At 42.6% G+C, this 25,868-nt stretch overlaps 2 protein-coding genes across 2 annotated transcripts in view; one reads left to right on the forward strand and one right to left on the reverse strand.

Moving 5' to 3' along the window:
• Positions 1-1,388, forward strand: part of LOC108570374 (RING finger protein 121) — a 10,789-nt gene extending 9,401 nt beyond the window's left edge. The window contains exon 9 of the mRNA XM_017932229.1: positions 1,318-1,388. The gene's annotated coding sequence lies outside the window, so the exon portion shown is untranslated. The remainder of the gene's footprint in view (positions 1-1,317) is intronic.
• LOC108570348 (teneurin-m) overlaps positions 1,058-25,868 on the reverse strand; it is a 73,888-nt gene continuing 49,077 nt past the window's right edge. The window contains exons 3-16 of the mRNA XM_017932189.1: positions 25,381-25,465; positions 21,983-22,146; positions 18,309-20,837; positions 16,736-17,025; positions 16,201-16,447; positions 14,370-14,744; positions 13,110-13,445; positions 12,027-12,234; positions 10,290-10,316; positions 8,487-8,703; positions 6,551-7,386; positions 3,687-5,992; positions 2,732-3,482; positions 1,058-2,501 (exon numbers count right to left, since the gene is read on the reverse strand). Of these exons, the coding sequence (XP_017787678.1) occupies positions 1,058-2,501; positions 2,732-3,482; positions 3,687-5,992; positions 6,551-7,386; positions 8,487-8,703; positions 10,290-10,316; positions 12,027-12,234; positions 13,110-13,445; positions 14,370-14,744; positions 16,201-16,447; positions 16,736-17,025; positions 18,309-20,837; positions 21,983-22,146; positions 25,381-25,465 (9,815 nt within the window). The remainder of the gene's footprint in view (positions 2,502-2,731; positions 3,483-3,686; positions 5,993-6,550; positions 7,387-8,486; positions 8,704-10,289; positions 10,317-12,026; positions 12,235-13,109; positions 13,446-14,369; positions 14,745-16,200; positions 16,448-16,735; positions 17,026-18,308; positions 20,838-21,982; positions 22,147-25,380; positions 25,466-25,868) is intronic.

The raw sequence follows: 25,868 nt of genomic DNA on the forward strand, positions 1-25,868 counted from the left end.
AACGCGAAAGCATTAATCGTCTGCATACGTAGTATTTTACCCCCAAGTTTAGTGTTTTAAAGAACGAAAACGCCCGGGATACGTCGACCTCGAAGCGTCCCGTTTTGTGCCTACGTGCACGTCTCATTAGACCCTGTTGCATGAATACACCATCAAGCTCCGGATCGATCGATCACTCTGAATCGAGCACGAGAGTACTTTTTTTCTCTCCTCTCTCTTTCACGCACTCGTTTTTTTTTTCGTCACTTTCCCTTCATCTCCCTTTTGCTTTTCTTCTCGAATTTCTTTCGTACTGACGGACGGCACCTTGAACGTTCATGCACTCTCTCGTTTTATTTCCTACCTCTAAAGCACGTCGTCTGTTAACTCTCTGTGTATCATCCTCTCTTTGATTACGTGAACAAACTTATCACTAACGTAACAAGCTTCTTTCACCCCCCCCCCTTTTTTTTCTTCCTCTTGCTTCCTTCTTTTTCTTCCCCCGTTCTCTCTTTCCAACGTGACTAGCTCAAATGTTTCGACACATCACGATCCTCGTGTCATCCCCTTTCTCTCCTACCCCGTTACTGTCGTCGTACGGATATCTTCGACCGTGTGCTGTCAGCGAAAGGAAACGGTTCACGAACAAACACGGTTGAATCACAAGCAACGCTATTTATGGCACACCGAGAGCGGGGTTTCTGCTACGCGAAAATAATCGAACGGACAGCACCGCGTCGAGAAGACACGTTTTTATCTCCCATTCCTCGTTTCCACCCTTTCTAATCTCGAAGCACGAGCGCGGTGAGAAGAGAACAGAGAGAACGATCGGGGAGGATTTAGAGTAGTTTTTTAGACGGCACGCGGTTACGAGCCGTAACTTCTTGCACCCGGCTCGATCGAACGAACGTTAGTCTTGTCTCTCTTCATTGTTCTTTACGTTTTTGTTTTTTTTATTCGTTTTCTTTTTTGTTTGTTTGTTTGTTTTGTTTGTTTATGTTGTTGTCCGTTGCACGATTCACGTGGGTGCGTGAATCAAGTCCCAGATAGCGTTACGATCCCGTGTCACATCCTCGAATCACGAGTCGTGCCTGTGGATCCTGTTACGCCTGTTGTTGCCCGGATCGTCGGCTAACTGTGGATATCTGTGTACACTGTGAATGTCCACACCCTCGTAACCACTAACTGTTCCCCGACTTAACAACTCGTCCTTCTCCTCCTTGGACCAGTCCCCTCTGCCTTGGAAATCAGCTGCGACCAGCTGCTTCTCGATCTCCCAGGCTCTCTCGACTGCTCTCTTATGAGCGTGTTTTAATATTCTGTGCCTTTCCTGTTCAGGATCCGCCCCGTACTTAATCACCACCGCCGCGTCTGGATTGTGTAACCTCAGCTCCTTCCACGTACCAGCCCCGTGCTCCGTTGTTTCGTGAGTGGACACGTTGAACATGCCACCCAGCCGACGAAGCTCCTCCATGTCGTCGCGTATCTTTAAGGCGTTGTCTTTCACGAAATAGAACACATCCTGGTCGTGAACACTAAAGTGGAGAGGCAGGAAGTAGGAATTATTGAACACCGACGTCACCACGTCCTGTACAACGCTGTTCACACCGTCTACCACGCTGACGAGCGCGCGTCCACCGACACGCGACACTAGGATGCCCTCTCCGAAGACGGCGCGACGATGAGCTACCCGAGGAAGGAGATTCCTCGTCTTTGGTTCTAATTTTAACAAAGGCTTGGGAACGAACCCTAGGTCTGAGAATTTCTCGTGTACACGATTCACTATGCACTGTAGACCTGACATTACACCAAAGTCCGGTGTCAATTGAGGTGACGTGATTGTTGCACTTGGTTGGTACACCATTTGCTTCATGTACTCCGAACCGAGCATCGCGGAGATGTCGTAACCGTACAGTTTCAACCAGCTTCCGAGATCGGTCATGTATTCGACGTTTTGCTTGAAGTTAATCGGATCGTTGTTACGGAAACGATAAATGAAGATGTCGGTTGGTATTGTCAGTCCGTTCGCCATTTGCTCCCACGCTGGTGTCATCCATTGGCCGACTGTCGGGTCGTACAGTCTCTTGCTTAGGTAGACTAGTTTAGTATTCGGATCGAGAAGACCACCGTGGAAGTCGATGGGCAGGTAGAAGTCTGGATTGGTGTCCTTGATGATTTTTCCGAACGGCGTACGTCTCATTTCCTTGATCAGGTTTCCATTGGTGTCGAACAGCGCCAGGGGAGAGCCATTTTGATCGGTTGCCACGTAGAACCTTTGCTCCGATGTCTCTACCGCCATGAGGAAGTTGTGAGAGTCGTAGAGGAACCGGAAGGTCTTTGCAGATTTCGGGAAGTGAACGTGCGTGATCAGATCTGGTGTCTTCGGGTTCGCGTAGAAGAACTGAGTGATGTTTTCACGGTCGTCGTTCCAGGCTACCAATCGGCCACGGTCGTCGTAGAAGTACCATATCTGGAACTTCTTGTGCTCTGACGCGTGGATCAGCTGACCGCGCGAATTGTACCTGTGCAAAGTAAAATCGAAATAGAGTATTAGAGAAATTTTCGTACACTCTGAAATAGAAGTGACCGCAGAATAATTATGGCAATCGTTACACACTCTTTGATATGCTGTATGAAAGTTCGATTAATTTAAAACTCTATATTTTTCATTCAAATTTGATATTTTAATATTTTTATCGCTTTGCATTCAAACTTAAGAATCAACGCAGAACATATTAAAAAATATACCAACCTGTATTTATGCTTTCCTCGAATCACGACGAACCCTCGACCATCAGAGTTAAACTCAACGTCACCATACTGACCGACACGATCGCCACTATCGTACCATAGCGTGATCTTTTCGTTGTGTTCCGTAATACTAATCACGTTACCATTTTCATCGTAAGCGTACTGCCAGTTATTCTCAGTGTCCATTACTTCTAGCACGTGTCCATCAGCGTTATACGTTATCTTCTCCATCTTGGTCCATTCTTTCTTCTCCATCGCGTCCTTTCCAATAGACAGCTTCCTCATCTTTATACGATTTCTGTTGTCGTATTCTAACTCCATACGGAACACGTCCAACGATCGAATGTTCATCAAAACCGTCTTAACGCGACCATGCTCGTCATAGTCTGTTACGGTGAAGAATTGTTTGCTGCTATCTTGCATAACCGATCTGTTGAACAGGTTTCTGTATATCCTCAGATCTCCCACACCTTCCAGTATACCGAGGTTCTGATTGTATTTCAGCCGCAATTGAGGAAGCTGTTTCCCGTTAATGTCCACTTCAATGCCGGATATTCGAGCATTGCCATCGTACTGATAACGATAACGAGCATTGTCCAAGCCACTCTTGCTACCAAACTTGATCTTCTCGTCTTTGACAATTCCAGCGTGGTACTTGTACTCAATACGCATCTCGAAGTTTGGCTCGTTGATGTCGATACTGTGGACGAGGCTCGTGGTTTCTTGGTACGTGTAGTGGATCGAAGACAGTCCTGCACAGACAAATTTCAGGTTCGATTAAAGATATGCTAGAATAATGCTGTTGAAATTTTAGAAGCAAAATGTGACAATTGAAGACGTATAGTATACGTTAAGTATAGAGAATTCAAATGGTAATCGGCTGTTTTTAGAGGAATAAAACGAAAGATTAAGAAAATTTGTGATAATTTTCAAGATTCGATAAGAAGATCACTTACCTGCAAGAGTAGTCTCCAATTTTCCAGTATGGTCGTAGACGTAAGCAACTTTGCCGCTCTGGTGAGGATACACTTTGGCCAAAATTTGTCCGTCATCGTTGTACAAAATTTCATACGGATGCCTGTTCATCGGTGAATAGTACTGGTACTTGTAAAATCCGAGAGAAGTTTGCAACGAGAAGGCGTGAATGTGTCCTCTTGGAGTAGTCAACGACTGCAACGCTCCAGCCTCGTCGTATTGCAAGAAGTAATCACTTCCTCTTGGCGTGGTCACTGACAATGGAAAACTGCTGAACATGTCCTTGAACAAGTACACCATCGACGTACCATCGCTGTATTTTATTTGATCCAATCTACCAGCTCTGTCGAACCCGTAGGTCTCGCTGATGTCTCCCCAAGTCCAGCTAGTCAATCGACTGAATCGATCATATTCCAGCTCTACTCCAGCGAAGATACCGTTTCTGGGCCCCCATTTGATTGGCCTTGCTGTTCTATCGTAAGTAACATTCAAAAGCTCCACATCGTCCATAAACACTGTCACGCTATTAATTTCTCTGTCGTATTCAAGAGACAGCAGAATGTCCCCGTTGACACGAAGCTTTCTGCCAACTTGTGCTACAGACTTCGAATTCCCTCTGTTCTTGTTGCCTTGCAGCTTTCGAAGGAAATACCTCCATTCGAATCTATTTGCCAAGTCTCCAGCGATTTCTGTTCTCTGCTTAGCAGGCACCGGGTAGCTTTCTCCTAACAGTGGCTCGATCTCAGCTAACACAGAGTACGGCAAGGTGTCAGTGCTGACAGTATGTGCCCACGGTGTGACTTGGCCTACAGAGCCATCAGGAAGAACCGTTGTCCTTTGCTCAGCCTCTCCTACCTTGTTGACCACCGATGATCCTCCGATCAACATCGACATAGGTTTCCTGTTATTCTGTCCCACTTTCACGACCGCCCCTTTCGGGCTCAGATCAAAGATCAGGCTGATAACCTTTCCAGTTGGAGTGACTGCACTGGTAAGCCTGCCAAATTCATCGTAATTGTAAACATAACTCCTTCCTGTGCTGTCCAATTTGGTCTTCAACAAGCCAGTGGGACCGTGATAGTCGAATGTTACGTTATAATTGTCTGGTGTGCTCAATTCGTGCAACATCTTCATCCTGGACATCCTGAGCCTACACTTCTGTCCTTTGGTGTTCTCGATGAAGTTCACTTGGCTGCTGTAATCTCTCAACAGGAACACCTTGTTACCAGCTGCATCCGTGACCGTGCTAAGTTTTCCATTGCTAGTATTAACGTTGTAAGCGAATTGATACACAACTTCACCCGTCAGGATGTTCTTCGTGGCAACGTGTTGACCGAATCTGTTGAACACGTAGATTTCCTGAGTATCCGGTGCATAAATCTCGTACTCCCTTGCACCACTAGCGTCTGGAATGCTGGCCATCACAGATCTGATCCTATAATTCGCCTGGTCACCGATGTGAACAATACCATCGGGGGACACGGCTACCGCGAATATGGTGTTGAATTTCGAAGTGGAGGCGAGGTAATGATCAGCTTCGAAGCAGTCGCAACCACGTTCCAAGCAGTTGCATTTAGACTCTGCTCCGGCGTATGGAGAAATCTTGCCATCGGTACCAATCACCCTCACTCTATTAATTCTCTGCGAATCACTCTCCGCGATGTACAGATTTCCAGATGGACCGAACGCGATGCTCTGAGGCATCACCAAAGTGGCGTGAGTGGCGAGTTCTGTATCGAAGGATGAGGACGGCGAGGCACAGTGAAGTGGACGTCCAGCAATCACTTTGACACGACCGTCTGGAGCCAGTTGAAGCACCATGTGATCGTCGATCATGTGCAACGAGTTGTCCAGAGGATTGATGGCTAACTCTGTGGGCCAACGAAGATGAACTTCTTCCACGTTTAACGTGCCTTCGCAGGGGATAGGCTTCCAGTGGGATTTGTGCATGTGGTTGCCAATCACGGTGGTGATGATACCGTCTCTATCGACCATTCTGATGTTCGTTCCATCAGCGAAGTACAGTACGTTGTCGGCGGACACAGCTATACCTTTAGGATAGGCGAGCTTAGCGTCTCTGGCAAGGGCACCGTCGCCGCAGTGAGCTTCGTCACCTGGCAGACACCGTTCTCCAGATCCTACCACCGTTTCCCAGTTGTGGTCAGGATCGGCGTAGTCGTTAGTGTCGCGCACGCGGATTATTTGATGGGATTCTGAGTCAGAGATGTAGAGGGAGCCGTCGAGCGGGCTGAGGGCTATGTGGTAGCGATACGAGACCCTTGTTGCACTGGAAGAAAATGTATCGGTTGAAATTTAATGGTATAGAAAATTCTATTTTATTTTCAAATTTTTTATTATGACGTTGTGATGGTGAAACTTGATTTTGAAAAATCTTTCAAGAATTTTTCTTCAGATGTTAAGATTTTCGGTGACTTTTCGTTCACGCCACGTGGGTCGTATGCGCCCTTAATATTCATAAGATTACAAGGTAACGTTTAGGACGCACTATAGAGCAAAGGACAAATTTTTGTTTTAACAAATTATAGTCGTAGTTGCACTGTTTAAGTTTAGAAAAGGCAGAAATGTCAAACAGCCTGAACGGAAAGTCCAGAATGGGGCGTATAAGACCCACGCGACACGGAACGTGTTAAAGGCACAAACAAATATTTTTGTGAGTAGATAGTGAAAAATAACACAAGTACTACAGTAATATTTAGGTATAGTATACGTACATGTAAAACTGAATCATATACGAATTTATAATAGAAGTTTAAAAACAACAATGGCATATTTCCTTCGATACACCACTAAAACTAATTAAGCCAAAATTCATCGAGGGACTCACTTGAGCCGAACGACAGTCCTAACAGTGCCATCGACGAGTATCTTCCTCACGAGATTGAAATCACCGACGAAGATGGAGCCATCCGGAGCAGTGGCCAGAGCAACTGGCGCAAGTAGTCTCTGTTTGGAAGCTTGCCCGTCGCAATCGTAGCAATCCGAAGGCCTCGGATGTCCGTCTCCCATGGTGGTCAGAATAACTCTCGGTTTCTGTTTCAAGTAAATATTCGAACCGTCCCCTTTCTGCAGTATACCTTCGTGGAAATTATATCTGTGATGGATATCCAAGTTCCAACCGCCGACTTCCGAGATCGACATATCGTGACCGCTCAATTTCGTCGTCTGCACGTCCCAGATAATATCCTTGCAGTCGCGATACTCGTATCCCACTTTCACCATAGCGGTCGTAACACCGTAAACTCTTTGCCTGTATACGTTTAATCTGTTCCACGCGTACGTGAATTTTATCACTGGATCCGCCTCGAACGTTTTCTCGAAGAGAATACCCTCGATCGTAATTCTCAGGTGGATTAGATTAAGGGTCGCCGGTATGACTTCCGGAGTCAATTGCAGCTGTATCGTGGATAGATAGCCGGCTGCACGGGAGCTGTGGTAAACGAGATTCAATCCTGTGCCGTGTATTTGCAGGCTTTCTTGTACGACCTGGGACTCTGCCAGAATGGTACTCTTGTCGGGGCACGCTCCCTGGAAGCCGTGCTTCCACGTCGCCAGAACCACAGGCTTCATCAGATCGTAGTCGTGGGCAGCGCAAGCGTGAGGGACGTGGTTCGGTTGCTTCTCCTCTGCAGTGCTCATCACGATCTTGTCGATTATCACGACCTTGAACAGACGGACATTTTTCTTACACACGTTGTTTCAGTCTTGCGTACACAGTGTTAAGTTTGGGTATACGGTGTGTGAAATTTATTTGAAACGGTATTCGATCTTTTCTTAACTCCAGGTTAAAGTTAATTTTAGAATTGTAAACTGAACTTTATCTCGGATATAATTTACGTTTCTTACGTTTACGTTAGAATTCGTGTTACTTTAGACCGTAAGCGTGGCTCGAGATTATCTAGGAAGGGATTACGTCTGTAGGTTTATTAATACTTCTTTTTACTCGTAGAATTTCTTATAGATGAAGGATAATTGATAACAGTAAGAGAAAGGAAATGTACACTTCCATTTTGTACTTTTGGGAGCTAATAAAAATTGTCAAATGATTCTATTCTACGTGATTCTATCGTTATAGAAATTTTCTATCAATTTTATACAATTCTACCTTGTTTCATGTTAGCAAAACTATCTATAATATCGTTTCTTCCGCTCTTAATACTTTATTTAACGCTAGAAGGACCGGCCGGGTCAAAAGTGACCCACAGGCAATTTTCAAAAAAAGAAGCGAACGTTCTTCCAGTGTTAATCGCTACAAATTATTTAAGAAGAATAAAGAATACTCTGCTTATTGCATTTCTTCAAGTTCATTCGTCATATCCGTGCAACCAAACTATCAAACGTGCTTCTAACTTACAAGGGAACATTCGGATGTGATAATTACTGATTTTGTAATTCTAAGAAAAATTCGACACGTATTTCTTTTTTACCAATAATGGTCCCCATTGAAGGGGTGAAAATCACCCTCAAAGTTGAAGGTGCTAAATTAGTATTTAGCCTATTAGATATAGAAGAATAGGTCAAATTTGAAAAATAAAAAGACAGATACGTTTACTACCCCCAACTTTGACAGTGATTTTCATCCCTTCGATGTGGACAATTGCCAACAAACAAAAAGAATACGCGCGAAATACTTTTTTCAGTACTACCAAATATACCAAAGTTTCATCGATATAAATTAAGAGAGAATTGCAGAGATACTTTTCTACTTATTCTCTCCTATCTTTCGTTCGTGCAATGAAAACTCTTTAAACGTGATATTCTACCTCGTTCCAAGGGACGAACACTATGTGGCTCTGCGGCTTGAAGGGCGATCTGCCAAACTGCAGGGTGACTGCACCACCGCCGTTCACTAGGAGATCGAACCAGCCGTCGTCTCTTGTCAGGGTGAAGCCTTCCAGGGGTGTGCTGGTGCTGACTCGCACACCCATCAGACCGGTGCCAAGATGCGTGACAACGCGGCCACGTACAACGGCCGATCGGCTGTCAGGAAACAATAACGTTAACAATCCAATGGCTGTCAGGTCGGTCGTGTGTCAAACTAACGTGATTACTTTTTTTCCACTGTGCACCATGGCACACTAACAACAAAGCAACTGCTATCATCTAATTCTAAGTCCAATCTACGACAGTGTTACTCTTCGTTCGTATTTTGTCTTGCAGTGGTTTTAAGTAAATAATCTTCCCGGACGAAAATCTACTGTCACGTTGAGAGATAAGATCGAGGAAGGAAGTTTGACAAAGATCAAAGTTGGCTGAGTTTTTTTTTTTTTTTTGGTTCTTTCGATGCGACAGTACTTTTTCGTTCAATTAACTGGTGGTACTCCGTGCGTGTACTTAACGGACCACGAAACTCTCGAATTCACGGGAACAGTTTTACTGAACGCGACTTGAGTCTCGTCAACGTTGCTTTTCAGTGCTAAAGAGGTGATTAAGTAGAGGAAAAATGGTTGCTACGAATACTTGGAAGTTTTGCCATTTCTTTATCGAGTGATCAGTGCTGTCCTTGTTAAACTTCATTATTTGGGAGGTTCAATTCATCTCGTTACCATTTAGGAAATTCGTAATTACTTCAAACGCGTTTCTTTCAGTTACTTCCTTATTTACTTATTGCAAACTTTCTATCAATTTTTTACTTAAAATTTGAAAAGACGGAAATAATCTCTTATCATTCTACGAAAGTTAAGTTGAATTAAAAAAATAAGCGAGTCTTAAAAGGCAAGGCTTAATTTTCGCATCTACACTTATTCCGAAATTTCTATAAACGTTTCACCTAAATTTCGGAAAGACTGAAATAAAATAGTCAGTTTTGAAAGAAAGCAAAGACTTTTAACTGAAACATTTTATCCTCCGTTAATACACTAAAGACACTTTCATCTCTTATTTTTTTTCACTTAAAACCTGAGGCAAAACGAGAAACGGCGATCCATCCGATGCCTCGTTGGCACTGAAGAAGCGTCGACGGTCGAGCTGCTAGTAATACATATAATATATACATACACATATACACGAGTAACACAAAGTCAGAAGCTCAACTTAAAAGGCACGAAAGACAACGTAGGAATAATAAGGTAACCAAACCATGCAACGAGAAAGAGATTCGAACAATGATGAGAAGGGGAACGAAGGGGGTTCTTGTAGTGTTTCACTTTTTAAAAATTTTTTTCGTGAGATTTCTTTTGTTGTTGCGGTCAGTTGCACCGCGCGTCACAATCATCGAGGGAGGTTCTTCTTCCGTTTGTCGGCAACCCTCGCGAAGGAGTCGAGAAGAGCGCTGGCAAGAAACGTGAAGAACGCTCGAAATAAAATTGTAACGCGTGTGTGCTACCTCTCGTTCGGATGCAGGATATTTTCTATATAATTACGTTATCATGTGTTGCACAATATGATACCAAATGCATGAAAATATCGTCAAACAGCATCAGCAGCTCTATTCAAACCGCTTACATTTCTACGAACGAACTCACAACTTTCTTTTTTGCTTTTTTTTTTTTCAATCTTATTTTCTCATTACTCTTTTTTACGTTTTTCTCTTTTTGATTTCTTGATCGACTTAATGGCTTTCTTACCTTGTGTTGAAGTGATTCCAGAACATACTGACCGGGCAGCACGGATAAAACAGAGCCGAGTTAAAATGATGTGATTAAAGGCAAAAGTAGACGGAAGAGATAGAGAGAAAGAGAGTAGAGAAAGAGAAGAGGTGGAAGAGTTAAACAACGATTGAAGAGAGAAACGAGTGAAAGCTAGAGAAAGAAGGTAGATAAACAGTTGATCAGCTTGGGAAGAAAGTATCGCTCAGGTGAGCGAAGAAGAGAGCAGGAAAAGAAACGGAATAAAAGATTAGCCGTAGATCCACCGAGAAAAAGTTCCATACTTTATCGACAGAAATTAAACACGCGAGTTCATTCTTCTGAAAAAAACGTATTTCTTGGATTCGTTGACCTTATAATATAAATCGGTATGATGGGCGCAGAAGCTCGGGGGCTCGAACATATGGAGTCAGACATTCACGCAAGCTCCACTCGGGCGACGGACACGTGATAGAGAAAAGAGAGCGAAGAAAGATAGAGAGAAGAGAGTATGTATGAAGTATCGTCGATTAGGATCGACGATGATTAATAGAAGACAGCGAGTAAAGACGCAGAAAGAAGGTACAGAGAATGATAGTGAAATTGATAGAATGGAGAGAACGGGGGGTTTAAGTGCAGGGCACACGCTCGCGCACACGTACGTACAAACATATGTATAAAACTTTTGGGATGTGATTTCACACGGGTCACAACAACGCAGAGAATATATCATATATCTACGTATACGTCTTCCTGTCTCTTGTATAATATAACGTGTGTATATATAGACGAGAATATATACATACACATATATATTCAAATATATACGTAGAAAGATAAAAGAAAGTAGAGATGTGTGTAATGCATGTGTCTTGGTATCAGTCGAGAGGCGGCTAAAGATTACTTAGGGCCCCTACCGGTTTCTCTTTTCATATATTCTAAACGTACCGCAGCCAGTTTAGGCCTGTCGCGTGATGATCGATCATATTCGCTGAAAATAAATCTCCCGGTATATTTCACGGTCAGAGACTTGTAATGTCCCTTAATAATCTTCAGTCCTCCCGCAAGACATGCATTTTTTCACAGACGTATACACCATTTGTAAAACACTATATGTATCATATATATAGTATAGACCACATATGGGCAACCCCCGGCCCTAAACTATTTCAGCCAAGTTTGTCTTCAATCTTCACGTTAAATTGCTATGTCGTTCGTTATGTTATAAAATTTATGTAGAGCTTTATACCAAAGCGTTATATTACAAATAAACGAAATATGAAGTAGCAACTTGATTTAATTCGTTTAATATTAATTTATTTTATTTGATAATTCGTTGGTCTTGACTCGGAGACAGAATGATGATTTGGAAAGGTTGCCCATGCCTGGTGTAGACAATACATATGCGTCGTGTCTACCGAGAGTATCTGTATTATGCTTTCGTATTAAATCTGTAAAAATCAAGTGTTTTTGATACTTCACAGACGGAAAAAAAAAAGATTGCACGTAACATCAATGTCGGGACGAACGAACAAACGGATGGACGAACGGACAGACACGTTTTCAAGTCGACGAAAGATCGTGTTAATTTTCTATTCACGATTTGTTTCTTCTGTTTTTTTTTTTTTATAGTAACGCGTTTGTGGTATATCGTTTTGTTAAAATCGAGACAACGGCCGCGCTGGACGAAGGAGAATCTGTGAAACACGATCGTGCTGACAGTCGTGTGTAACTCACCTCTCGTTGAAGGTCTCCTGACGAGCATAGTTCTGCAAACTGCCCTCGTCGATTAAAAATTTCATCCTCTCGAAGAAGGAAGCGGTTATGGCAGGCGGTTGCTTTCGCAGAAGTATATCGATCGGCTTCGGTGCTGACACGCAAAGCTGGCTGGTACGACATACATGATTCGAGCAACATTCTGGATCAGCGCAATCGACGAGACCGTCTGAAATGTACATTATCGTGCAATTAGAAAAGCTGCTAGATGGATTACACTGCAACATGTTTCAACGGGATTCTTAGGTTCGTTTCTTGCTGTATAGAGTATTGATAGATAGGTTCTTTAGGTTCGAAGCTAATATTCCAAATGGATGTCATAAACCACACCCCTTAATTTGCGTGAAGACACGTGAAAGGATTCTCATTTGTTCGTTATATTTACGTACTCCAGCTTGGGCTTTTTATTCGTTATTTCGTTTGCTTTTTTAAAGAAATCAATTTTTGGTAGGTATTCCTTTTTTTTTTATGATCTTGCTACTTAGCTGAGGTATTTACAGGTAAAAGCTCTTTAAATATAATGATTCCATATACATATGCTTTGTAATAATTGAAGTAGCTGATATGTATATTTAAGGAAAATGTAATTAATGTGCAATTTAATTTAAACAATGATTTAGTTGTATGCAGGGTAGCAGTATCAGAATATTCAGCGTCTTCAATTTACAATCTCTAATAGTTCAAGATGTCAACAGACAGATCAAGAATTAATTTAGCAGAGAGTTTAAGCAAATTTAGACCACATATCTTTGCATCAAACGAAACAGCTGACCCCCTATAGACACGGAAAAAAGTAGGTCGCTTTGTCAGTCGATCAAACTGCACAGGTAATCGAAAAATTTCGCGAATACATCGGGCAAATTACAAGTTTCCTTTCCACTCCTTTTGTACCTTTGTCATCGTCCCGTCCGTCGTTGCAGATCTGTTCCTATAGACACGGAAAAAAGTAGGTCGCTTTGTCAGTCGATCAAACTGTACAGGTAATCGAAAAATTTCGCGAATAGATCGGGCAAATTGCAAGTTTCCTTTCCACTCCTTTTGTACCTTTGTCATCGTCCCGTCCGTCGTTGCAGATCTGTTCGAGGAGCACGTTGCAGTCCTTGCCATCCCAGTCATCGTCACACCTGCACTCCCACTGGCCGTCGTTGCTGACTCTGCACTGTCCGTGTCCGGAACAGGAATTCGGGCAACCTTCCATCGTGCAATGTCTCCCGTTCCAACCGGTCACGCACAAGCAGGTCCCGTTCTTGCACTGGCCATGCTCGTTGCATCGTGGATCACACTGCTTCAAATTGCACAATTCGCCGGACCATCCGGGCAGACAGTCGCAAGCGTTGTCCACGCAGTGACCATGAGGACCGCAGTCCAAATCGCACAATTCTGGAAAGAAAGTGGGGAAACGCGATGAGTTACATTTATGACGTTCCGCGAAAGGTCTTTCGAAGATGGTTAGTGTTTGCAAGCAACACAGAAGCCAGGGGGAAAATTGGGGCTTTTTTGGTTTGGCAAAAGAGAACGAAGTTAATTAACATACGGGGGTTGAACGAACGACTATTAGCAAAGGGGTGAAAAAGAAACGGGAAAAACGAGAATTTGTGGTCGATGTGATACCTGGAAACATAAGAAATCGAATGAGAAATACGAATCTTTGTTTTTTTTACTAAAATAGAAACAATTGAAACAGAGTGAAAATGTTTAAGGTGGAGCAGGTTTGAAGTCGTGGTACAATCTAGAAGAGACCAAGATTTGTTCGTATGCAGCTTTAATTTTGGGTAAGTAGGTTTGAAAATTTCTTTAAATATGTATAAATTGCTAGACTGAATTATGCAGCCTGGATCGACTACTAGGTCCTAAAAATTCATTAACGAAATAGGATCATTTTAATTGTATAATAGTCTTTTAAGTAAGACTATTCTGAACTTGCAGAATTTCCAGGAAGGTATCACCAGAGATCTAAGATGATTTTGAGATCCCAGAATCATCGAAGATAAAGTTACAATCACAATGATAAAAGACATGTGCAATCATGTCTATAAGACTATTAAATGCAGCAGACAGGAATTTTTGATGGCAGTACTCAGCACCCCCAACTCAAGTCTAGTATCAGTACTTTTCAATTTACGACTATGTACTTCCTAATGAGTATTCGTGACCCAAAATCAAGTTCTACGAAGAAATTCTCACTTTCAAATTATTCTTGCATAGGACAAAGTTTCTTCTCCAATTGTATCACAGCTTCAGCTTAACCTCACGTTCCTAATTCTGTATTTAATTCATCGTATGCTTAAGAACAACGTCTGTTACCTTTCGAGCAGTCATCGCCAGACCACATAGGCTCGCATAGACAGGTCTGAGTTTCAAGATCGAAGTTCCCATGGCCACTACAGTTAGGCAGACATTGCAACGCTTCCTTGTCCATCTGGCTGCAGTCCGCTCCTTTCCATCCTTTCTTGCAGATACACGTGCCCTCCGCGCAGAAACCGTGGCCCGAGCAAGTCGGATGAGGACAGTCCACTTCCTCGCAGTACTTTCCTTTGTAGCCCCTCACGCAATTGCACTTTCCATTGGTACAATGCCCGTGTCCGTTGCAATCAGGCACTTCACACTCGTCGTGTCGCAGAGAACACTCCTTCCCCTTCCAACCAGGGTTGCACTGACACTCTCCGTTTATGTACTCGCCTAAAATTGGGACGAAGCAACGTGACGTGAAGAATATGAAAAATACGAAAGGTTGATAATTCATTTGGAAGAGTGCTTAACACGTTCGCTACCACGGTTCACTGTTCAAGCATCGTCCACTATCCTTCGAATTATTTTGACTTACGTTTTTAACCCTCTACTGTCGAGGCGGAGTCTCAGAGACTCCGCTGATTCTGTCTTTTTTGCTTTCTTCCATTCTGCTTAGAACTCGACGTTATTATGTTAAAATGAAATTAATACAGCCAACCACTCTATTCTATAATGCGTTATAAAGGTAAATCGGTAAGAAAAGTTGTCAGAAATGTTCTATATTTGTGTATAAACTAACTGGAAGTTGAGGAGTTTCGTAGACTCCATATCGGTCTTGACAGTAGAGGGTTCATATCTGTATTCTTTCAGTTTTACGTAATACGATAGATGCCTGCACTTATACACACCTAATATCTATTAAATACTCAAACTGTGCATCTTTTATGATGTATTACCTGTAGATAGCACCGTTCTATCATGGGAATTGGTGCGTCACACGTATGTGACGTTGGTAGCGAACGTGTTAAGTAAAATTTAGATCTCTTATTTGGAATCGTACACGTGTATCTTTCTTTCTAAATGTAATAACCGAGCGTTGTTCGCCTACGTGGATCTATTCCTTGCTATTGCTCTGTTCGGTGATGACGGAAGAATAATTGATATAGACTTCTAGATAGAAATAGTATTCATTGATTTCATTTAGAGGTTTACGTTAATCGGCTAAGTATACACGCTTTGACTAGTTTGCAAATTGGAAGCTTTAGATACAGATAAAGTGAAAAATGTTGCGATGTGATTAGGAACGTTAACAGTTAAGGCGATTGAGTCTACGATATGTACTCTTAGATAGCAAAGCTACTTTTATGGAATTTAGTTGAAATTTTTATGCCACAGTTAGGAATGTAAGGTCTAGAAATTGCTTTATGGGCCCAGAAATTCTGTATTTCTGCATATCATATGAAGTGTTAGTGTCTTGTTTCTGCCTTCTCAATAGCATTAGAAGACGTGTCATAAATCCATTAGCAATTTCTAGACTTAGGTCAGTTCACCCTTAGGCCTGATCCTTTCGTTGACTCAAGATTCTAAGAGAACTACCCAGGTTCTGAGAAACTCACCCATTCGCTAACCGTGTCACCGCTTATTTTACAAGTTACACTATAAATCTCGACCAACTCGTCATATGCACTAAAAAAAACAAGTACCGCGGCGATCAACCATTGATCACTCTTCGAAACACATTTAAAACTACCTCGCACAGTATTAAGCAAAGAGTACGCGTCCTAATCGCTAATGCTAAAGTCCGCAGAAACGAAGTTCAATTGAATAACTCAAGAAAAGACAATTTTTCTCGAACGAAGGTTTGCATTTTTGTGAAATTACATGATACCATTTTTGAGAAACTTACCACGTTGACTACAAAGGACAGGACAAACGCTCTCGCTACAATCTTCGCCACCGAAGCCAGGGATGCACTGGCAATGACCCAACAGACATTCACCCTTCCCGCTACATCCGTTCGGACAATTGTGCGTCATGTCCTCCGCGATTATAGCTATGAACGATACCTCCTGAGGATCTCCGTCGTCGTTGTACAACGAGAGGAACCAGTGACCAGGTTCCATATAGTGCGTCACTTCTTTCTTGATCGAAGGCTGGACCAGAAAATCAACGAATCTTAGAAAAATCTCGTGTCAGTTTCTTTCTCGATGCTTTCACTACAGGTCCGCGTGTTTCCAAGGGAAAAAAATAAAAAAAAAATCCTCCCAGAATATTCAACAAACGTTACCCTCTTTCACCAACAACATAATAATAGAAAAATGAATCTTTTCAAGAATATCAGCAGAATACAGAGGAGCAACTTGATTCGTTTGTATTTGACGATTTTTCTAACAGCCTATACTACGTATAAAAAAAAATAAAAATGGGGCAGTGGCACATACAATAACACTAACATGGGACGCCCTGGTGGTCCTAGCCTTGAAACCGCTCAGCACTTCCAGGAGATCGTATTGCGTGTGCGTTGGAAGCGCGTTTCTTCTAGCATAGACACCGATGCTCGCTCCTCGAGGGATATTGTAGTCGAATCGCACGTAAGCGGCCTCCGATTGGTAGAATTGCATATTCCAGTAGCTGTAAGGAGGGATCTCTTTGCTGAGCTTCTGTCCCAGGCCTACTTGGGCGAAAGTCGTGCCGTCAGGTGGAAAAGACCTGGCGGGGAAAGTTCTCGCACCTGGATAATTGGAGACAGGGAAGAACGTCAGTTGGCAGTCGCGTTTTTCACGAGGAATCAGTTTTCTTTCGGGTAATATTGGAGGAAATCTTATTTCTTTCGATGTACGTCATCCGAGTTGACGTACGCAAATGGATAGGGTAGTTCGAAAAACTAAGGTTGAATTGTGTTTCATTTTTACGAAGTTTTAGAAGGTCTCCTACGAACACTTCGAAGAATTTCTTTAAATGCAAGCTTTACGAAATGGTTCACTGTTCAATTTTTTCTTTCTTTCCATGTATTTCACTGAATTAATTAGTATTTATTTCTGAGAAAAGGGGAGCACTGATAATTTACTCTGAAAAGTACCAGAGAAAACGGCGAGTGAATGAATTATCTCAGTTCCTAGAATTACCTCGTACATTTTTAATCACACGGAAGGAGAATATTTCCCGCCAGAAAACTGATCGTTTTTGCTTAAACGTAAAGCACAAAAGGTGTATAAAAATTGCATGGCTTTTATACTTAGCTAGGCTTGCGCATCAGCGAATTTCGTGGCAACCATACAATTAGACGTTATATCTCGCATTGACTACTCTAACCGTTAAACGTACAGTTGCAATTCATAAATTCTAATTACTTTCACTCTCTATTGTCGTCGTAAGAACCGGACTACTCCAATACAGCAAAAGAAATGAAGAAAAGAAGAAATATAGAAAACTTGGAGTTGGTTCTCACCCTGAATTCTCTAATGAATTCTCATCACGCTCTCCTAGCGCAATACTATCACCACAGTTGTCATTCTCTCGCACACACTCTCTCTTTCATTGTTCTCGTTTGTTATCGTGCAACAGCTGATTAGAAAATACCTCGGTTACGTAGTTGCGTACGGTCAGGATGCACCAGCACCATATTACTGAATGTTATATACACAGACTTCTTTACTATGTAACCACTACACCACTAAACGTCTAAATAAAAAAAAAAAAAAAAGAACACGCCAACAGCGAACGTTCTACAAGCAAACAAACTTCGAGTATGATAAGTACTTCGCGAATCGCTACGTGTTGCTTTGTCTTCAAGCTAAAAAAGAAGCTCGCATCAGCGGAAAAGAGTGAAAAGTATGGAGAAAAGAGAAATAGAAAAAAAATCAGCACAGAAGAAATATGATAGCAGATTTATAAAAGACGAAGAAGTATAAAAAAAAAAAGAAGAAAAAGAAAAAAAAAAGATTCTTCAGACGAGAATCAAGTGATAAAGGCAAAATTTGTTTGAATCGTAAACAATTGTAAACGGGGCCTCACCTTCCAGGATCAGTATAGTGGGTTCTGGGGGTAACGGGCTTGTCCCAGAACACTCTGACATGCCTGTGCTGCTCGACTCTGTCTCGTAATTCGAGGTGGTCCAGTCAACGGAACTGCTGTTCTCCTCAGTAGTCGAGGAATAATCGTGCTCGGTGTTCGAGGTGGTTACCTCGCTCCTTACAGACTCCTCCATAGTCACTGTGGACTCTTTTCCATCGTCCTGATCCTTCAGACTCGAATCAGTCGTTGTCTTTGCCCGATGATCGAGTGACTTGTCCACAGAGACGTTCGAGTTATTCACCTGTTCCTCTTGATCGGAGTTTACGGATTCGTCGTTCCCTGAATCATTGTCCCACTCGTCAGACGATGAACCCATGCACGGACACGAGCACTCACACTCGCCACCAGCCCAGATTGGAGGCGGAGGTGACGAGGGCGGCTGTGGCGGCGGAGGCAATCGATTATCGTTTCCAACCGTAGGATTCGCGACCTTTCTCATGCTCGAGGCTGATTCCTCCGACAAAGTTTCGTGCTCGTGCGTCTGAACCTGGTTCACATTCACCCCAGACGTCTGTTCGTCAGCGTTACCGTTCGTAGGCACAGAGACAGATAGCACGTAAAGCGGCTTCGAGGCTGCAGGATCTCCGGAAGCTATCGTGATGTTTACAAGCACCCTATTAGACGACGCCGATGAAGATGATTTCGATGAGGATTTATGACCAGACCTATCAACCGGTACCTCGATGATTTTCACCTGCTGAGTCAGCGGTGTAGGTGATTCGGTAGGTGAATTCGATCTCGCGTGTGATCCCGCGTTGTTAGTACCTTCGTGCAATTTTTTAGCTGTGTCAGAGTAGTCTGCTTCGGACGATTTCTCGCTGAACTTTCTCTCGAACTCCCTGAGGGACTCGTCGGTCTTGTCTATGGTGAATACCCCATAATTGCTAGTTCTTTGCCCTAAACGCGGAACATTGTTCATCTTCAGTCCGTTATCAAACACAGAACGAGCCTGTTGCTTAGTTTTTATCGTGGTCTCGGCCACGTCGTTGCCGTGATTCAGCTTCACTATCTCGACCTCGTCCTGGCCGTAATTATAAATCGGGTAGTCCCGCTGGAGTTCCTCGGATTTCTCGGAACTTTTCACACGACTCGGCCAAACCTCCGTTTCGGACGAGGATTCCTCCCGGGAGAGTTCTTGCGTTTCCTTCACGACGTCCGAAAAATTGTCGGAAGCGTTCGCATTCCTACGATCCTGCGGTCCGTTCCCTGCAGTATTTTCACTTTCCAGATTCTTACCGTTTGGTTTGCTTTCCTCGACCCTTCCGCCTGCCCTCGCTTCCTTCGTGGATTCCGAGGAAACTGTACTAGCGGTGTCTACGTGCTCTACTCGCGCCGGTACCGCGTTATCATCCGGTTGTTCGCTCTTCGTCGAGCCAGTGGTACTTACGTTCGACGTTTCGGTGATATTCGTGAGACGATCGTCGTACACGGTGACGTTGTCATTCTTCTTCTTACTTTCTACCGGTTCTACGGTTCTCTTTACGTTATCTACAGGTTCTAAGCTACCACTAGTACTACTCTTCTGATTATCCATCGAACCTCTCACGGTCGTCAATTCTACATCCTTCGATTCTACGTTTAACGCTACTTCAGGACTAACGTAAGCCCTAGGAACATCCCAAGTTTCCGTAGTCTCTATATAAGCATTGTCCGTGGTTGAACGGTCGATCGAAGGTTCGATTATCGGATCGGTAGCGACGTTTAACGCGGATCCCGTGGCACTATTATCGAACTGGGTCTCTAAAGGTTGGTCAGCCGGTTCGTTAGGTGAAACGGTAGAGGAGAACGAATAAGAGGCGTACGAACGATCGCTAGTAGCAGGTTGGACAGAGGCAACAGAGATAGAGGACGAGGAGGCTAGGTCGAGAGTAGCAGCGACAGTGGTATGAGTCGAACGATCATGAGTATAGTTAGTGGTATTCGAAGAGTCAGAGACATTCACGTGAAGCAGTGTCCCCATGGGAGTAATCGTCGTCTGTTCTGTCGACGACGACGAGGACGATGACTCGAGTACGTCTTCGAGCAGCTCCGCATGTCTGGCGTTCACATTTGGTAGAGGATCGTCCGCATGCTCCGTTTCATGCACAACAACCACACCATGAGGACGATCCCCGTTGAACAGCTCCGCTGGCCTCTGCTCGGACCGTGACGAGTGTTCAAGATCGGCCACGGTCGACGAGGATGGCTTGTCGGCGCGTTCACGGGGCGATGCGATAGTTTGGTGCAACGCATGCTGGTTAAACGTGTCCCTACGCTTACGGGTGTACACGTGCTCTAACATGCTAGCCGACGGGTTAATACTACCTCCTGAGGACGCCTGTTGCCGTGTTCGACTGGTGGATTGTGAGGATTCCGCCGACGACGAGGTCTTGTTCCTGTCCGAAGACACCGGCTTCGTGTCCGCGTTCTCGCCGACCAGCACCGTACACGTTTTCGTTCCTTGATAGGACCGGTTCACTATACTTGATACTGAAACGAGAACGACGTTCGATAACACATTCGTTGTATTTATTGGAATTACTGTTTCTTTGAAGGGGGTTGTTTATCGACATGGAACGTGTTAACTCGTGTAAATTGCAATAAGTTAAAAATAAATAGATAAAAGGTATCTTTTAATTTATCGAGATTCAAGAGTCTTGCAAGCGTATTCGTGCTCTTTACACGAGCGGCATGTTCAAATTGCCGCCCGATAAACACAACTTTGTTTAAATTTTTTTAAACTTTGTTAGTTTAAGTTCAAACATTTAAATCTTGTTTAAATAAATTTTAACCCGAAAGAACAGGACTTTGTTACGTGTAAATATTATTGGCATCGATCGGTGTATAAAAAAGAATTTTACAGGAAGTTTTTGTAATGGACAGAGACAGCTTAGGGTTGATACAGTTGCGTGTAAGGATGATAACGAGAAAATGGATTTTTATTATTACTGAATATTGACGAGCTTCCACAGTATTGCAGTTGTAGATATAATATTTATTTGTGAACCAACAATTAATTAAACAACAATAGTTTCAGCTATTACTGTTTATTTGTTGAATTGCGTTATGCGCGTATTTTGTAGCATTAAATCGAGTAGATGAATTGGAAAACCGTTGATAGGATGTTACAGTAAGTGATAGGAAGTGTTTGAACATATTTGATACATATAATAGATTTGTTTCATTAAACGATATGGAGATTTAGATTTAAGCGTGGAGATCGCATCAATGGACACGTTTTTGGGGCGTATTTTAAATTTGATACATTTATTAATCCCAGTGAAAAACGCCAGGAGGATATAGAGTAACGCGATATTGTTTTTAATATTTTATAAACTATTATTACCCAACTACTAAATTATAAAAATGCGAATTTTTCAGTGTTTCACCGTTAAACATGCAGCGAATCTTTTTTTCGAACACATTTTTTAAGGATCATTTTGAGGATACTTCGAAATTAACGAAAAACCAATTCAAGTGAATTTTGATTTACAAAATTATTCCACATTTCACAATCGAAATGAACAAACAGAATCGATTATTCGATAATGAATTATTCCAACAGTGGTAGGGACATTTGTTTCCCATTTAATCTAGATATATGCGTGTCGAATATAAATTAGAAGACGACTTACCTACAACGTAGGCTAGCGCTGCCGTTATGCATAGCAAGACCATAAGTAGCATCATTGCAATTAATTTCCAGCTGCACCAATCGACCCCTTTGACAAAATGGCAACGAATGCTTTGTCTCCTCATTGGGATCATTGAGGGCGCGTGGCCGTACGGTAAAGGTACTCTGAAATCAAGATTAGCCCAAATTAGCAACTAGACTTAGCAGCACTATTTCACTTAATTTCACGGGTCTTTGTACAAACGTAATATAATGTTCTTTCTAAGCATGTTGAAGCGTATTAGACGAATTAAGGGGTTGCGCTACCTTGAGACGTCTAAAAATAGGACGAAGTTTGGGAATTTTTTGAGTAGGTAACTACTAAATGATAAGTTTCAATTTTCTCAGAGGATGTAAATGCAACTTTCAACTTTCTTCCTCAAATTTTTAAGAATTAAAAATGTTACAAAATGAGGGAGTTAGTCGCTAATTGTGAAATTTCTTCTACTAGAACGTCGATTGTTGGCCGCCTTTGACGGCAAGGACTGAGAAATGCCTGGCATAAAAAATTCTTTGACGATTTATAGATAGAAATGTATCACTTACGATGTAGCGTATGATTTTTCAAAAATTGTAATTATTACAGAAATAGTAGCATAAGAAATTGGAACGTTTCGAAGGAATTAAATAATTGAGATGTATAATGAGATAAGAAATACACTTTTATTTATAAATCAAAAAGAATTTTTATTTCAGACGTTTCAATTCTTAAGGGCAATTGCTCGCCAGCAATCCACGTTCCAACAGAAGATGTTTCGCAATAACTCCTCCATTTTGTAATACTTGTACTTTTTAAAAATTGTAGAAAAAAGCCGAAAGTTATATTTACATCCTCTGATAAAAATTGAAACTTTTCATTTAGTAGTTACCTATAAAAAAATTCCCAAATTTTTCAGGGTGCACCCCCTAATCAAAACTAAATATAAAATTGCAGATGGTTCCGGTAAATACCAAAATCGATGAAATGCTTTAATAACGATTTCATCTTTCTTAACACTAGATTTACGGGACGCGCCATTTTGACGCATTTCGAATTTCACGAGGAAAGTTTCCCCTACCGCTTATGCTTATTCATTTATAAGTTAATACTGTACAATATGTTGTTTTTTAAAGAAAATGTGGGGTTTCGTTCACTAAATCAATTTGCCGCGTGTCCTTAGAGACAGGTAATAAGAAATCTTCCGTAAACCTAGTGTAGCGTCCCAAAACGCCGCAACTCCTACATTCTTAATTTTCCTCGAACAGCTAAACTACCCATTAAACTTCGTTCATCTTTCACCGCGGAGCAAGCAAGTACTACATTCTCGATCATAACGTACCGACCAGTAACCGCTATATCCGCCCACTTTAAATCCATTGTTATCCACTTTACTCCACGACCATCGTTATCAACTTTAATCCGCCACCTGAATATGAATTTTACGCGAAATTTCACACACGCGCACACCCCTTACGTGTTACAAACGTACTCTTTACACGTTCCACGTTACATTATCGTCTATTTTCCCAGTCGTTGATTAACACAATTACGCGATTTCTCTATGTTCCGACGATTAAAGCGGGTGGAGATATGCCCGATCGTAAAGTGGGTGCTCCGCGCGATTCCTCCCGCGCCGCATTTGCGACACACACTGATTTCAAAGGGAACGGTAACGTTGGTTCGCGTCGTTTGATACGCGGGCAAATATATTTGTACTCGTCACGTGCTCTCGCGCAAAAGCATCGGGAGGCCCGGTGGAGTATGTTTATGGTGAACGTCGCGCGGCGCTTCCAAGTAACTCCGAAACGTCCAACAAAAATATTTAAACGGGACGCGCGCGGGCCTGGTTCTCTCCCGAGTCAGCGAGAGCCTCTGCCTGCCTATTTGCTTTCGTTGCATCACGCGATAATGGAAAACGAAAGCCAGACGCAACGTCGTCTTCGTCGTCTTTCTTCGTGGAGGTCTCTTCCTCCCTTTCTCGCATCAACGACGTCCTCGAGAGTTGCGCGAATTCCCTTCTCTCTTTCGAGTTCCACCGTCCCACCCCGATCGGTTTAGTCCTCCAGACTAAATATTTGGCGCACGAATTAACGCGGAAAAAAAAGAAGGAAAAAAGTGGAGAAATTGTAAACGGAAGATTGTTTCTGATTTTATATTTGGAGTCCGGACTTCGCGGTGGTAATCGAGCATCTGAACGGAAGTTGTAGCTTTAGTTTCGCTTTTTGCCTCGAGTTGTTTACGGGGGACTGACTATTTATCGTTTAACGAGTAAGGAACGTCCTTTCCGGTGTGTTGTTTGCATATCGAGTGTACTTTGCACGGTTTTAGTTTTTCTGGTGTAGAAGAAATATGTAAATTTATGTTGGAATTCAGGGGTGACATTTTGTGCGGTTGGTCCTTTTTCTCCTTGCGTTCTATTAATGCAATTTTCTCTGTGCGTTCTGTCAACGTTGTTTGAATTATATTTCTTACAATAAATATACAGTTTTTCATGGGAAACAATTGAAATTTTTATTCTATATTTATATACCCCATTTGTTCCCAACAATTTTAACAATATCGTACAAAACTGTTACAGCCATGATTAGAGACCTGTATAAAAAGTAAACACTATTTTTCCTTCAAAGTAATTTTCGTTTTAATGAAAATTCTTCAGGCGTAACAATAAAAATTCCACAAGATATAATGTACAATACAGTTTGTATCTACGTGAAAACATTTTCCCATGAGGACATATTTTCCAAAATACCAGAATTCCAGCCAAAAAATCGTTTCGAAAACCCGAGAATTTCATCGAAAAAATTTGTCAGTTCCTCGTCAAACGTATTTCACCGAGTCTCACTGTGCGTGTAAACACAGTAGTCATATCGAAGTAAAACATTTCCCGGAAACGGGGAACCCCGCGGTGGTGAAGTTTACGACCGTTTAGCAAATTTCGAGCGCACACTCCAAGTCGAGGCTCCATCCGTGGTGTCCCGAGGAACACGATTTTCCACGGTAACATGGTGTCACGTGCACAAAAACCGTTCCTCCACGGGATGACACTTCGCCTTCAAACATTGACTCATTGTACGACACCATCTGAATAGATGATTCACGGAGACCCGTCGAGTGCTCTCCTGGTTGTTCGAGTACAGAAGAAAACACGAAGAAGCCACTGGGTGTCCGTCATGGTTCATTCGTTCCAATCTCTAAGCTCACAGTTAGATTTCGAAATTTCCGTCACTTGTTGCCTCCCTCTTCCTTTCTTTCCTCTACTCTATTCTCAACGTTCGATCTTTTCTTTCTTTCACCTCGGTTTGCTCGCGTTTTTCAAGAAAAATAGGGAAAAGGACAAATACAGGGTGGACGATAGAACGGAGAAAATGAAACAGGCTTACCTGTCCATGTTGTTTTGCAGCTCGACCTTTATTGGACTATTCCCCGTGGACTGATTCTTGTTGTTGTACTCATTCTTCGGTATCTCTGCGAAAAAGAGAGAACAAAACGATAGAGACAATTTGTTACGTTGTAGATCGATGAAATTTCTCGTGGGAAACGCTGGCCTACTTTCCTTCGGCCTCACTTTTATTCAGTCTCTCTCTCCCTCCATCCGACGTATAATATCTTTGCGTTTCCCCCTACCCCCTTTTCTCTCCTCCCCGTATTCTACTCGTTGTCGTCTCTATACAAAATAATTCATCGGCGTGCAGCGTTAGAAACGCCGGTCACTCGCGGCAACAATTCAAGAGCCGGCGATCTAGCAGTCCTCTCAAATTCCGGCAATGTGTACTGCAACCGTGTACCATTAATAGTTTAGCGGTTTGTTCGGATACGCCATTATGGATGGACGTGTTCGTGTCGAGGTTAAATGTGGACAGGATGAATT

This window comes from Habropoda laboriosa, unplaced genomic scaffold (genome assembly GCF_001263275.1).
Source record: "Habropoda laboriosa isolate 0110345459 unplaced genomic scaffold, ASM126327v1 scaffold70, whole genome shotgun sequence".
NCBI lineage: Eukaryota > Metazoa > Arthropoda > Insecta > Hymenoptera > Apidae > Habropoda > Habropoda laboriosa.